Source organism: Sus scrofa, chromosome 15 (genome assembly GCF_054392235.1).
Source record: "Sus scrofa isolate SSC_HxYL_T2T_F1_AM1 chromosome 15, Sscrofa_HxYL_maternal_Yorkshire_Landrace_v2.0, whole genome shotgun sequence".
Lineage (NCBI taxonomy): Eukaryota > Metazoa > Chordata > Mammalia > Artiodactyla > Suidae > Sus > Sus scrofa.
Window position 1 is genome coordinate 126,923,659 of NC_139397.1, and position 16,024 is coordinate 126,939,682.

General features: G+C 39.6%; 1 protein-coding gene across 1 annotated transcript in view; it reads left to right on the forward strand.

Annotated features, from left to right (window-relative positions):
* Positions 1-16,024, forward strand: part of UNC80 (unc-80 homolog, NALCN channel complex subunit) — a 260,152-nt gene that overhangs the window by 100,208 nt on the left and 143,920 nt on the right. The window contains exon 23 of the mRNA XM_084998950.1: positions 12,211-12,383. Within this exon, the coding sequence (XP_084855076.1) occupies positions 12,211-12,383 (173 nt within the window). The remainder of the gene's footprint in view (positions 1-12,210; positions 12,384-16,024) is intronic.

Genomic DNA, 16,024 nt, shown 5'->3' on the forward strand with positions numbered 1-16,024 from the left:
AGTTTTGGCAGGCTGTAAGATTCTAGAAAATTGTCCATTTCTTCCAGATTGTCAAACTTATTGCCATATAGTTGTTCATAGTATTCTCTTATGGTTTTTTGTATTTCTGCTGTATCCGTTGTGATTTCTCCTTTTTCATTTATAATTTTGGTGATTTGGGTTCTTTCTCTCCTCTTTTTAGTGAGTCTGGCCAGGGGTTTATCAATTTTGTTCACCTTTTCAAAGAACCAGCTCTTGGTTTTATTAATTTTCTCTATTGTTTTTTGAGTCTCTATTTTATTGATTTCTTCTTTGATCTTTACAATTTCCTTCCTTCTGCTGACTTTAGGACTTCTTTGTTCTTCTTTTTCTAATTCATTTAGGTGGAGGGTTAAGTTGTCAATTTGGGATCTTTCTTCTTTTTTGAGAAAGGCCTGTATTGCTATAAATTTCCCTCTGAGCACTGCTTTCGCAGCATCCCATAGATTTTGAGAGGTTGTGTCTTCATTATCATTTGTTTCAAGATAGTTTTTAATTTCCTTCTTGATTTCCTCATTGACCCATTGGTTTTTTAGTAGCATGTTGTTTAGTCTCCATGGAGTAGGTTTTTTCTCTTTCCTTTTCCCATGGTTGATTTCTAATTTCATGGCATTGTGGTCAGAGAAGATACTTGAGATAATTTCTATGCTCCTAAATTTATTGAGATTCGCTTTATGTCCCAATATGTGGTCGATTCTTGAGAATGTTCCATGAGCATTTGAGAAGAATGTGTATTCTGATTTTTTTGGATGTAGTGTCCTGAAGATATCAATTAAGTCTAACTTTTCTATTGTTTCCTTTAGGATCTCTGTTGCTTTATTGGTTTTCTGTCTAGAGGATCTGTCCATTGATGTGAGGGGGGTATTTAGGTCTCCTACTATGATTGTATTCTCATCAATATCTCCCTTTATGTCTGTTAATATTTGTTGTATGTATCTGGGTGCTCCTATGTTTGGGGCATATATGTTGATGATAGTAACATCCTCTCCTTGGATGGATCCCTTAATCATTAAATAGTGTCCTTCTTTGTCTTTCTTTATGTCTTTTGTTTTAAAGTCTATTTTGTCTGATATGAGCGTTGCAACTCCTGCTTTTCTGTCATGTCTATTGGCATGAAATACTTTTCCCCAGCCTTTCACTTTCAATCTATATGTATCTTTTGTCCTAAGGTGAGTTTCTTGTAGGCAGCATATTGAAGGTTTTTGCCTTTTTATCCACTCAGCCATTCTGTGTCTTTTGATTGGGGCATTCAGTCCATTGACATTTAAGGTGATAATTGATAGATGATTATTTATTGCCATTTGATCCTCGTGTTCCAGTTGATTCTATGGTTCTCCATTCTTCCTTTCTTTTTTTTTTTTTTTTTTTTTTTTTTTTGGTTGGATGGTCTCCTGTTATTATCTGCTTGAGTGTATTTTTTTTTTTCATTTTTTGCAAATGCAATATTTGGTTTTGGCTTGTGGTTGCCCTGTTTTTTAAGTATGCTAACCCCTTCCCATAATTGTGTGTTTTAGCCTGATGGTCCTGTAAGTTCAAACACTTCATTATTATATTAAAATTAAGAAGAGAGACATACATACAAACAAAAAGGATTATTTACCTCCTAACATCCCTTGCCCACATTTTATGGTTTTGATGACTCTTTTATTTTTTTCTTTTTAATTTTATTTTGTTTGAAGCATGTTCATGATTAAATCTGTATGCTGGCTTATTTGAGTGACTGCTCTCTGATTGTATCTTCCTCAGTCCTAGTTCTTCCTCTTCTTCTTCTTCTTTTTTTTTTTTTCTTTTCTTTTTTCTTCCCTTTCCTTCCTTTCTTTTTGGTTTAGAGAAGCCCTTTCAATATTTCCTTTAACCTGGGTTTTGTGTTGCTGTATTCTTTAAGTTTTTGTTTGTTGGGAAAAATTTTTATTTCCCCTTCTATTTTAAATGATATTCTTGCTGGATAAAGTATTCTAGGTTGCATATTTTTTCCTTTGAGCACTTTAAATATCTCTTGCCATTCCCTCCTGGCCTGTAGTGTTTCTGTAGAGAAATCAGCTGATATTCTTATGGGGGTTCCCTTGTAGGTAACATTCTGTTTTTCTCTTGCTGCCTTGAGGATCCTCTCTTTATCACTAACTTTTGCCATTTTTATTATGATGTGTCTTGGTGTGGGTCTGTTTGGGTTCAGTTTGTTTGGGGCCCTCTGTGCTTCTTGTATCTTGAATCCAGTATCCTTTAGATTTGGGAAGTTTCCAGCAATAATTTCTTCAAATATATTTTCCATTCCCTTATCTTTTTCTACTCCTTCTGGAATTCCTATTATGCGTAGATTGGCCCGTTTTATATTATCCCATAGGTCTCTTATATTGCTTTCCAGTTTTTTGATTCGGTTTTCTGTCTGTTGACCAGATTGAGTGATTTCCATTATTCTATCTTCCATATCACTGATTCGTTCTTCTGCATTATTCATTCTGGTTTTTACTGCCCCTAGTTCAGTTTGCATCTCTGCAAATGAATGTTCTAGTTTTTCTTGGCTCCTCCTTATATTTTCTAGCTCCTTTCTGAGGGTATCTGCATTGCTGTTCATATCTTCTCTTAATTCCTTCAGTATTTTCACTATTTCTCTTTTGAACTCCATGTCTGTCAGACTGCAGAGATCAGTTTCATTGTTGACTGTTTTAGGTGAGTTCTCCTGTTGGTTTGACTGGGGGTGGTTTCTCAGCTTCTTCATCTTGCTTGTTGTCTTCTTTCTCCTGAGGGAGTTGTACTCTCCGTTATCGGGTAGTGTTTGCCTTGTCACTGCCCTGGAATATTTCCTGAGGGCTGTCGTTGTTGGTCAATCTTTTTTTGAGGCAGTGTGGCTTTTCTGGAGTGTTGATGGGGCTAACAGTGTTTCTTTGAAGCAAAGGAGGACTTCCTGAGGGCAGACAGGACTGGGAGGTCCACCCCACGATGGTAGCAGATTTCACTTGGTTCTCAGCACCCCCTGGGGTCTTGGGCGGGTAGCAGGGCCCTTGGAGACTCAAGAGGTTCCTCCCCAGGGCAGCCCGACTCAGAAAGACCGTCTGAGATCTTTTCCCGATTCCGCCAGGCTTGTTGCAGCTTTTCTGGGCTGCAGGGGGTCCTGCCTAGAGCTGGCAGTCCTATGCAGCTGGTCCACTAGGTCTCAGCACCCCCTGGGGTCTTGGGCGGGTAGCAGGGCCTTTGGAGACTCAAGAGGCTCCTCCCCAGAACAGCCCGACTCAGAAAGACCGTCTGAGATCTTTTCCCAAGTCGGCCAGGCTTGTTGCAGCTTTTCTGGGCTGCAGGGGGTCCTGCCTGGAGCTGGCAGTCCTATGCAGCTGGTCCACTAGGTCTCAGCACCCCTTGGGGTCTTGGGCGGGTAGCAGGGCCCTTGGAGACTCAAGAGGTTCCTCCCCAGGACAGCCCGACTCAGAGAGACCGTCTGAGATCTTTTCCCAATTCGGCCAGGCTTGTTGCAGCTTTTCTGGGCTGCAGGGGGTCCTGCCTGGAGCTGGCAGTCCTATGCAGCTGGTCCACTAGGTCTTAGCACCCCCTGGGGTCTTGGGCGTGTAGCAAGGCCCTTGGAGACTCAAGAGGCTCCTCCCCGGGGGAGCCCGTCTCAGAAAAACCGTCGGAGAATTAGGTCGATCTATTCACGGCCTGGCTAGGCTTGTTCTAGCTTTTCTGGGCTGCAGGCCTTTTCTAGGGGCCTGGTGGTGTTTGGTGCTGCTCTGTGGAAGTGTAGCCCCTCCAAAGGGCAAGCAGGCCTGTGCAGGGAGAGCCCCTGCGGTGGTAGGCTTCAGGCAATTGTTGAGGCCAGCCCTCCTGGATGGCAGGCAGCCCCAGGTTCGGCGAGAGCGTAGGGGGTGGCGGGGGTGGGGGGAGGGAATGCACTGGGAAGCACAGCTTTCTGCTAGCTAGCGGGCCTGTAAGCTTGCTGTGGCGTGGGGGGTATTCTATGGGGACCCACCCCTTCTTCTCTCCCCTCCCCAGCACGGGCGCAGACCAGGCTCTTCTCCCAGGTTCCCTCTGAGGCGGCTTTCCACTTCCCCGCCCCTAGAGTATTGCTCCCTTCCTCTGCGACAGCTTTGTTTTCTAGTCTCCCAGGCAGTCTCTGCCCCGTCAAATGGTTTAGAGACCTCCCAAGCAGTTTCCGCTCTTCCCCGCCCCCCTAGCCCGGGGACTAATCTCTGGAGCCGAGGTCTCGGTGCCCAGCCCCCACCCAGGCGGCGCCCCCCGGCCCTTTCTTGGGGACTAACCTTCGGAGGCGAGGTCTCTGTGCCCAGCCCCAACCCAGGCGTCCCCCGGCCCCCTCTCGGGGACCAACCTTCAGAGCTGAGGTCTCGGTGCCCAGCCCCCACCCAGGCGTCCCCCGGCCCTTTCCCGGGGACTAACCTCTGGAGCCGAGGATTCGGTGCCCAGCCCCCACCCAGGCGTCTCAATTTTTGGTGACTGTGCCCGTAGTTCAGATGGTCCGTTGGGTTCTTGATCGTTTTTCCGTACTCCGACTTACTGCTACACTCTTCTCTGCATCTGGAGATTCCTCCCGTTCGTTTGATCTTTCCCCCGGTAGGAGACTTTCCAGGGTGCGGGATCCCTTTCTCCTCCGCAGTTCCCTTTCGGGAGCGCCCGTCCCGCTCGGATTCACCTTCTCTCACTCTCCTCTTTTCTCCCGTTCTGCCCAATAATGTCACGAACTTCTTGCCGTTATTGGAGTTTAGGTTCCTCTGCCAGCGATTGGTTGTTGTTCTGTGCGAGTCATTTCTTCTGTAGATGTGCTTTTTTTGTTGTGTTTGTGGGAGAGGGCGAGCGTGTCCCCCTACTCCTCCGCCATCTTGTCCTCTCTCCTATATTTGGTTTTAATTAATGTAATAGATAGTATAATTGTTGAGTACCAGGGAGGTAAGCAATGGAGTGTAATTTGATGGAACTGAGGCTTAAACTCAAGAGACTAGGGTCTCTTACATCTGATGCCTTCTTTTTTTTTTGTTTTTTTGCTTTGACCTTCCATAACACATTTTATTATTATTTTTTTGATAGTTATTTCCCTAATACAATTTTTTTCTACTGTACAGCATGGTGACCCAGTTACACATACATGTACACATTCTATTTTCTCACATTATCATACTCCATCATAAGTGACTAGACATAGTTCCCACTGCTACACAGCAGGATCTCATTGCTAATCAATTCCAAAGGCAATAGTTTGTATCTATTAAACCCAAGCTCCCCAACCACCCCGCTCCCTCCCCCTCCCACTTGGCAACCACAAGTCTATTCTCCAAGTCCATGATTTTCTTTTCTGTGGAAAGGTTCATTTGTGCCATATAATAGATTCCAGATATAAGTGATATCATATGGTATTTGTCTTTCTCTTCTGACTTCATTCAGTATGAGAGTCTCCAATTCTATCCATGTTGCTGCAAATGACATTATTTCATTCTTTTTTATGGCTGATTAATTGTCCATTGTGTATATATACCACATCTTCCTAATCAAATTATCTGTTGATGGACATTTGGGTTGTTTCCATGTCTTGGCTATTGTGAATAGAGCTGCAGTGAACGTGAGGGTGCATGTGTCTTTTTTAAGGAAAGTTTTGTCCGGATATATGCCCAAGAGTGGGATTTCTGGGTCATATGGTAGTTCTATGTATAGATTTCTAAGGTACCTCCATACTGTTTTCCATAGTGGTTGTACTAGCTTACATTCCCACCAACAGTGCAGGAGGTTTCCCTTTCCTCCACGCCCCCTCCAGCATTTGTTATTTGTGGACTTATTAATGATGGCCATTCTGACTGGTGTGAGGTGGTATCTTATGGTAGTTTTGATTTGCATTTCTGTAATAATCAGGAAATGTGGAGCATTTTTTCATGTGCTTGTTGGCCATCTATACATCTGATGCCTTCTTAATGAATTTTTCCTGTACCTCCAATTAGTGAATTTTTCTCCTTAGTAGAAAGGATGAAAGTATTTAATTGACTTGTTTAACTTCCTTTTGATTTCCTTACATTCCCTTCTGCAAGTCAGAGGTTAATGTTTGTACTCTTACTCTTATTCCAAACATGTTATCATTAGTCTTTCTCATGATAGTTCATTCCAGATTTTGTGTTTTTCTCACCACCATTCTTAGAGATTTCAGCCATTGTTTTATGTAATCTCTATATTCTATTCACACATAGAAAAGACCGGATACAAAGTATTCGTAAAATCTGAGTCTAGGATGAGTTTGTACCAACAATACCTGCAACACAGACAGTCTCTTCCTCTGTGTCTAGGAGACAAAATGATAAAATCTTAGACTGCTTCTGGAATTTTTTATGTGCTTTTGATGAGCAAAAGGATATGGCTGTACATCATTCTTTTTCCATGTTCTCTGGCTTCTTAAAAATTATAAAAGGTATTCTATGAGATTCTTTTAGAATCTCACAGAGGACAGGTATCCTCAGCTATTCTAAAAAAACAAAACAACATGATCTGCTAATCAAAGTATATTATATTTTGCAACTACTGCCCTTGATCTTGTGAACATCTTTTTAACTTTGGGCTTGCTTTTGCTTTTTCTTCCTTTTTAAATTTGCAACCTGTGAATAATTGATCCCTGTGCATCCATTATAGATACATTGTCCTTGCCTTTCTCATTTAATTTTCATTTAGTGGCATGTTTTCTGTTTCTTTCTTTAAAGTTGTTAACGAAAACAGATATCAAATTTCTTACCCTCTATTTCAGTGTAGTACTTGAATTTCACTTAATTAAGATAAAATGCAGTAGCTGATTAATTTTTTAATCTGAAAAACTAACAAATGAAAAATACATCTGCTGAACATTTAACCAAACTGAAATTACATTCAGAAACCAGCTTTCTTTTTCTTTTGTTTTCTTGTTCACTAAGAATATTTTATTTTAGAAATCATGTTGTTTCTATTTGAGTGAAGATATTTTATTAACTAAAGCAGTGGGTTTATTTTTCAACTGATCAGCAAAATTTACTGAAGATCTTTGTGCTCAGCTCTGTCGTAAACTCTATGGAAAATACTACTAAAAGAAATACAGATTTTGAAATGCCCCTTCAGGGATTTAACAGCTTTTAAAAATGCATTCTGTGTAAATTATATATACCTCAGTAAATTTAATACTAAAAATAGTAAATAAATGCAACTAAAACATACTGAGACTAAAAGATTAATTATGGACCAGGAAGCCAAGAGGTATGTTTTCTAGGCAAATTACTTTTTTGCTTTTTTTTTTCCTTCAAGGCCGCATGTACGGCATATGGAATTTCCCAGGCTAAGGGTCAAATCAGAGCTGCACCTGCCGGCCTACACCACAGCCACAGCTGTGGACCTATACCACAGCTCACAGCAACTCCAGATTCTTAATCCGGAGCCAGGCCAGTGATCGACCATGTATCCCCATGGATACTAGTGGTGTTTGTAACCCTCTGAGCCACAGCAGGAACTCCAAGACAAATTACTTTTTAACATTTTTCAGTATTACAATATGAATTGGTAGAAGGGTACAATTTGACAATCAGTTTGTAACATGTACAATGTTGTTTTATTCCATCAATAAGTTTTCCTGGCATAATCACTACCTTCAGCAGGTTACGAAAATCTGACCTCCTTTGGCATAAACATTCAGGTATTCTAAAGACAGTGTGGCATAGTGATAAGAGCACAGGCTGGTGGTCAGTAGATCTGGATTTGAATTCTGACGTCATCACTGTGTCGTGTGAACTTACATTGGGCTACTTAACTTGTCCCTTTTCTCTATCTCTCTGTCCTCTCTTATTCTCTCTCTAAAATCATCTTTAAAGATCTATCTTATATGGCTGTTGCAAAAAATAAAAATAAATTATAAATCATTTCATATAGTACCTGCACATACTAAGTGCATATATTAATGCTATATAGATACAATGGAAATGACCCCTTGTACATATCTTCTACTGACAGCACGATCCTTTTTTCTTGAGCTTGTAGGATTCTGCTGATCTTCTTTCTTGTAATAAGTGTACATTATTCTGTGGATGATTCTTTGCAGAATAGGTTCTTGCTGACAAGGATTGTTTTTTTGTTGTTGTTGTTTTTTTGTCTTTTTGTCTTTTTTTGTTGTTGTTGTTGTTGCTATTTCTTGGGCCGCTCCCGCGGCATATGGAGGTTCCCAGGCTAGGGGATGAATCAGAGCTGTAGCCACCAGCCTACGCCAGAGCCACAGCAACGCGGGATCCGAGCCGCGTCTGCAACCTACACCACAGCTCACGGCAACGCCGGATCGTTAACCCACTGAGCAAGGGCAGGGACCGAACCCGCAACCTCATGGTTCCTAGTCGGATTTGTTAACCACTGCGCCACGACGGGAACTCCTGACAAGGATTGTTTTGATCATTTCTCTCATTAGTTTTTATTTTTAATTTGTTTTGTCTTTTAGGGCCACACCTGAGACATATGGAGGTTTCCCAGGCTAGGGGTCCAGTTGGAGCTATAGGCACCGGCCTATGCCAGAGCCACAGCAACGCCATATCTGAGCTGCATCTGCAACCTGCACCACAGCTCACGGCAACGCCAGATCCTTAACCAACTGAGTGAGGCCAGGGATCGAACCTGACTGGTTGCTAGTTGGGTTCTTTAACCACTGAGCCACGATGGGAACTCCCAGTATTTTATTTATACTCCTTAACTTTGTTGTTTCTAAAGTTCTTTCAATCAAAATGGCACTTTCTTTAGTGATACTGAATACATTTCTTTTAGAATTAATTATCTTTCAAAAAATACTGAAAAATATGGTGGGACAGTTAATGCTTCCTATAATAAATTGATGGCAACCGTTTCTAATAAATTGGTCAAATAGGAATAATTTCTGACCATCTATTCTGTCTTATGTATTAGTTCCATTATAAATTTGAGTTATCACTTAATGTATTTTATTTCTTTTTTTTTCCTTTTTTTTTGCTTTTTAGGGCCATACTTGTAGCATATGGAAATTCCCAGGCTAGGGGTCATATCACAGCTGCTGCTGCTGACCTACACCACAGCTCATGGCAACGCTGGATCCTTAACCCACTGAGTAAGACCAGGAATCGAACCCACATCCTCATGGACACTAGTTTGGGTTCATTACTGCTGAGCCACAACAGAAACTCCCACTTCATGTATTTTAAATCTTAATTATAGTAAGAAATAAGTGAAACAACTGGATTCACTAAAAAGAAAAATTTTATTGTTTGGAATCTATTGAAATTCAAGATTTAAGTTTTGAGTACTTTTAAGGTTATAGTATTTTTTAATGGATGAGATTTCCTGTGATATATGTATCTATTAAACAGCTGTATATAAATGATTAAGTGATATATAGATAGAAAAAGACTAACAGGAAGTTACCTGTTCTGAAAGCTTTGGTAATGCCCAATGAATGAATAAAGTAGCATTTTGAAAGGCAGCTGTCTGGAAACAACATTATCCAGCAAATATTCCCTATCTGCAGCTTCTAGCTATGCCATCTTTGTACCATTTGCAATTCGGTTTTCTGAATTTTTTTCCACCTTCAGATTCTTCCTGTGCTACTTCCTTTTTCTGATACAAAATATTCTGTATTAACTGGGAAAAAAAAAGGACTGAAGGTGTTTAATACGCAGTTTTCAATATGGAATATTTACACCTGAAAAGAAAACATACCCCTAAGGAAAGAAGTGGGAAATGTTGATGATATTTTAATTATATTCTGAGCCACTTTTTTGTACTTAGGAAAAATTTCAAAGATAGACAAAAAGTAAAAAGGATGGTCCAGTGGATCCCAAATATCCATCACCCACTCGCAATAATGATAAAAATTTTCCAATATGCCCCATCTTTTATGGTTTTTTAATGTGCTTTAGAACAAATTCCAGACACCATAGCATTTCACACCTGCATACTTCAGTATGATACTGAGGTATTTTGAAAGTTGTTGACCAGGAATTGGTAATTATTCTTCTTCCATGCCATAATTTTTTATCCTGTGCTAATAAAATCCAAGGGAATCTTCTCCCCAAGCTTGAACTGCTTCCAAAGGACTCAGTTTTCTAAAAGAACAGGTGCTCCCTTTTTTCCACTAGTACATGGGGTGGCTGACGCCCCTGTGTGTGACACATTGTCGAGGTAACACAAGCCCATAGCTGTAAATACTGCCCTTTTATTTACAAAGAATGAAAATTATTAAAGGGTTAACTCCAACTCCGGACTTGATTTTTAAATGGAAATTTGCAATATTTGTGTTTATCAATAGGGACAAATTATTCACCTTACATCCTGAAACCACCAATGGTGACACACTTGTGTGTAGGATGTCTCAGTTGAGAGCAGCATCTATAGGAGCCACCTTTGTGCTGAGGCAATAGGGGAAAGTGGCACAATAGGGGGTTGGGTGGCATGGGAGGGGGGATCCAGGTATTTTTGACAGAAAAGGTGAGAAAGCTATTTCCTGTAATGGGGTTTGTGACTTAGGACCAGGAGTTGGTAACATTGCAAATGAATGATGTCAGCATAGATTAAGCCAAACGCTAAATCAGCATCCTCAGGGTATATTCTTAGGGGTTGGGGGTACATCTCAGAGTCATGGGAAGAAATTAGGAATCAGTTTTTTAACTCTATATTAAACAAAGTTGTCCAGGAACTATTCCTTATCTGAAGCTTGTTATAACCTTGTATAAAATAAATATCATACACACACATATATGTACACTAAAGCCTATAGAAAAGCTATAAGATATTTAAGATTTTTAAAAAGATGGGGTTAAAAAAAGATGAAAAACAATATTTTGTATTCTTCCTTCATGTGTGATCCTTAGACTTTCTGTATTAAAATCATGTGGTACGTTTGTTAAAAAAAAGAATAGCCTCCAAATCTCTGGAATAAAAATCTCTAGCAATGAGACCTAAAATTTCTGCATTTTAAGAAGCTCCAGTCTGATTCTCTTTCATAGGCAGCTTAACTGTGGAAAAATAGGTGAGGATGAATCAGTGGCTCCCAAACCTCTGACCATTGTGTGGGGTCAGGCCGGATCTGTGAGGCTTCACAAAGCACACTTCCTTACATTCCTCTTCCAGAGACTCTGGTTCTGAAGTTCTAAATAAGATTCAGGAACTTCCCTGACAATTCTGATGTGCAACCATGTTCGGAAGTCCTGGCATTAAGTATCCAACCTCTCAAGTCATTTACAATTATAATTGTCAATGATTCTTTGTATTTTAACTATGATTCAAGATGTCTTGATATCAATTTTTTTCCTTACAGATCTAAATTGCATAGTGATGTTGTATCTTTCATAAAAACAGAAGTTAGTTATTGATTACAGGAAGAATCATTTAAAATAATCCTCTTAGCAGTATTAGAGAAGAAACTTGGTAGCAAAGTGATCAGACCCTATATATTTTTTTCCTTTTCTTTTTTTTTTTTTAGGGTCACACCAGCAGCATATGGATGTTCCCAGGCTAGAAGTCAAATCAGAGCTGCAGCTGCTGGCCTTGGGAGTTCACGTCATGGCACAGTGGTTAACGAATCCGACTAGGAACCATGAGGTTGCGGGTTCGGTCCCTGCCCTTGCTCAGTGGGTTAACGATCCGGCGTTGCCGTGAGCTGTGGTGTAGGTTGCAGACGTGGCTCGGATCCCATGTTGCTGTGGCTCTGGCATAGGCCGGTGGCTACAGCTCCAATTAGACCCCTAGCCTGGGAACTGCCATATGCTGTGGGTGCGGCCCTAAAAAGACAAAAGACAAAAAAAAAAAAAAAAAAGAGAGCTGCAACTGCTGGCCTACACCACAGCAACAGCAACACCAGATCTGAGTCGCATCTGTGACCTGTACCACAGCTCGCGGCAACAACAGATCCTTAACCCACTGAGTAAGGTCAAGGATCAAACCCGCATCTTCACAGACACTATTTTGGGTTCTTAACCTGCTGAGCCACAGTGGGAACTCCCAGACCCTATATTAAATAGTTGTGTAACACCCTGTATTTACATATGCTATGGGTCACCCCACTCCCAAAAGTCAAGGTATGTTCAAACCAAGTGCTAGAAAGAGTGGAAGGAAGTACAGTCCAAGAAAAAATTCTCAGGCCCACACTACAGAAAATGCATTTGTTAAAACTTCAAAGCTCTGTTTTAATCTGCAACCACTACCCTTTCTCTCCTTCATTCCTCCACCATGGGGAAATTCCTACAGGTTGCCACAGTTTCGACGACCACCTGTCTTCCAACCAAGATGGTGGGAAAAGCAAAAATGTGGTGAATCTTGGAGCAATCCGACAAGGCATGAAACGTTTTCAATTTCTGTTAAACTGCTGTGAGCCAGGGACAATTCCTGATGCATCTATTTTGGCAGCCGCCTTGGATCTTGTAAGTTGTTGAAAGAATTTACTCACCCTATCCCCCATTCCAGTTAATTCTGCTAGTAGAGGAAAGCAGGAATCCCAAATCCTAACCCTAACTCTGGGTTATGTTTTGGTTTTGGTTTTCTTAGCAATAGTGGCAAAGGGATAAAAAAAAAATTACGGTGAGGTGAGAGGGGAAAAGGAAGGGGAAAAAAATATTAGGAAACATATTCTGATATGTAGAATGTTATAGCATCCTCATTAAAAGAATATGAGGGTTCTAGAATGAGAATGCCTAGGTTCAAATCACTCTGACATCTATTGGCTAGTCACTGTAAAATGAGAGTAAGGTAACAATAATATTATGCCTACCCTCTAAGGCTAGTTTGAGGATTAAACGAGATATTAGATGCCTGAAATATAGTAATTGCTCAATAAAGTACACCGTTACTAATTATTACATTGTTATTATATGTCATGTATTAGTCCTTTAAACTCTGTTTTGGTTTAATTATCGATAAATTGGAGGGAAAATATGAAGCAAGTACCAATTGAAATTAATTGTGCAGAAGTACCTTGAACATTGTGTGGCATTATACAAGTGTAAGAGATTCTAGAGAATAAAGTGGATCTTGTTTGCAAAGTGTTTTTGTCAGGTAAATGAGGCCCAGACGTGACTTTGGAACTCAGTCTATCAGTTTTCTTTATTTACTTTCTGGTTTAAAAAACTCTCATATATTCTATAAATAATGGGTATAAAATTCTAAGTAAATATCAAGAAATAAAAGTCTTTTCTCAATTAAAAAGGAAAAACTAAAATAGACATTTTTACAACCAAAAACTTTAAACCCGTCTATAAATAGTCCCTTTTTATAACTCATGAATATGGGACCACTGGCCAGTCATATTTTACCTTGGAAAATCATCCAAATCTTAGAATTCAAGACATTTTTCTATGACACAGTTTTTTTTCTCTCAGGATGTTTAGTGACCAGCAAGGTGTGTGGCTTCACTTAAGCCTGAAATGCAGATACCACTGTAATCACCCCAAATGATGATTGGTGGTTATGTAAGATTTTTCAGCCTGTTTCCCACTCCTGAATGTTGGCCTCTATAAGTATTTTTGTAGATTCCAAAATGTTTATATTGTGTATTGATATAGGCAATGGTGACTATAAAATGTAGAGTCTTAGGTCTCCAGGAGAGCTGAGGCTGGCAGTGATCAAACAATTGGAGAATGAAGAGATGCCTGTCTAAAGCCAGAGGGCTGGCAAACAAGGAGCTCATTTCTTGTCTTCTAAGTGGGAGAGTGGTACCTAGCCTGTCACTCCTTTGAGTCATGCATGGTTCTTCTCAATCATATCTTGACCTCTGCCAAAGAATGGATTAGAGTAAACGAATGTAACAAATTAATAAGAGGTCAAACAATTAACTTTTGAAAAATGAGTAAGTACATGAACAGTACTCACTGAAAAATATGAAAGCAAATAAAATATGCCTCATTTTATTTGTACATTAATGCTCATTAAAATATCCGTAAATTCCTGTTTTGTGTTATGTTTGCAATGATTCAAAAATGTTTGCAGCATATAAGATATCATAGTGTTGGTAGCAGCAGAAGCTGCATGATTTGATAAGGGAATAGGTGGAAATATTGGAATAACAGGGTGATGGTGATACTACTCAGCCCATAAAAATAACAAAATAATTCCATTTGCCACAGCATGGATGGAAGTAGAGGACTCTCATACTAAGTGAAGTAAGTCAGAAAGAGAAAGACAAATACCATATGATATCACTTACATCTGGTATCTAATATATGGAACAAATGAACCGTTCCATAGAAAGGAAAATCATGGACATGGAGAACAGATTTGTGGTTGCCAAGGGGAAGAAAGAGGGAGTGGGATGGACTGGGTGTTTGGGTTAATAGATGTAAACTATTGTATTTGGAGTGGATAAGCAATGAGATCCTGCTATATGGCACAGGGAATTATATCTAGTCACTTATGATGGATCATGATGGAGGATAATGTGAAAAAAGGGATGTGTATATATATATATGTGTGTGTGTGACTGGGTCATTTTTCCGTACAGTAGAAATTGACAGAACACTAAACCAACTATAATGAAAAAAAATCATTAATAAAAAAAACACGGTGATAGTGAGCAATTAGTAATAGTGAGAAGAGGACTCCTTGGCCTCTCCCTAAATAGTAATTTTGGACTGGGTGTAGTCACAAGAGAAGAGCAGTTCTCTACAGATCAAATATATCAAATGGAAAGGGTGGTGGAATTTGAAAGCCTGAAGCCAATGTGGCTTACAAGATACTCACCACATAATAATTGATCAATTAACTCAGCCTGTGCCTATCGAAGGTTTCCTCATGTGCCAGGCATGGCACAACAAAACTCAACAGGAAAACCTCGCTTGTTTTGCACCTTTCCGAATGCAGATAGTAGGTGTATAGTGATCCATCTTCCAGATTTGGAGTGTCCAGCATTATAAAGTTGACAAAGTAATGATTAATATTTATTGTGTACCTACTATGTTTCAAAAAAAATTTTGAAGCTCAGAAAGGCCAACGGGTTTGGGGTTAGTAAATGCAAACTATTACATTTAGAATGGATAAGCAATGAGGTCCTACTGTACAGCACAGGGAACTAAATCCAATCTCTTGAGATAGAATATGATAAAAGATAAATGAGAAAAAGAATGTATATATGTATATGTATGCCTGGGTCACTGCCGTACAGCAGAAATTAGCATAACATTGTAAATCAACTATACTTTAATAAAACATGCAGAAAATAATAACTTAATGAAAGCTATGGAGAGAGGTAGGGATACTTTTAGACAAAATTGCACCTATAATATCAGAAGGTTCATGGATTCCCCTCAAAACCCATCCATGAAACTAAAAATGAAAAGAACACCATCTCCATTAATGTATTATCACTGGCAAAAAGAGACTCTTTCATAAAGTAGTTGGAATGATTTTATTAACATTTATTAATGATATAAAAACAGAAGAAATAATTCCCACAGAGAAAGCTTTTAAGATTTATAAGACATGTGGGCATGGGAGAAACAGGAGGCTTGCCACAAAGAAAGCAGTACATTTGAAGATTTAAGAAATAATCCCAGTAGAACAAAAGAGTAATGACTTCTGAATGGACATTATTTTAAGAACAATATTGATGAATACTTTGGTAATCAGTCTCATGGATGTTGGAATTTAACTCCTTCACCAGATGGTTCCATACCTATATGATTTTTAACTCCTATAATCCTTAGAGTTTCCAAGGAGATGTAATTTGTAGGGTTTCCAGATATACGTATACTCTATTATTTACTGTAGCTTAGCTCCTACCATTAGGTTGGTCTGAATTCCCTAGAAATTTTAAATTTTATTTTACTTCCCCCAAGTAAGACTATAGCCAGATAGTTACCATATCCCTAAGTTCTCCTTCTTCCTTTCCTGTAGGACCTGCTCTGGCCCTGCTTGACCTTCTCAATCCTATTAATCTCATGTTAAGACATAAAATAAAGAGGGTTTGATACTTGTAAGCAGCATCTTTGAGCCTCAAAGAAACATCTTCTGATCATCATATATGTCTAGTGATGAAGTAGATACATTGGGAAGTCATGAGCTCTTTGTCACT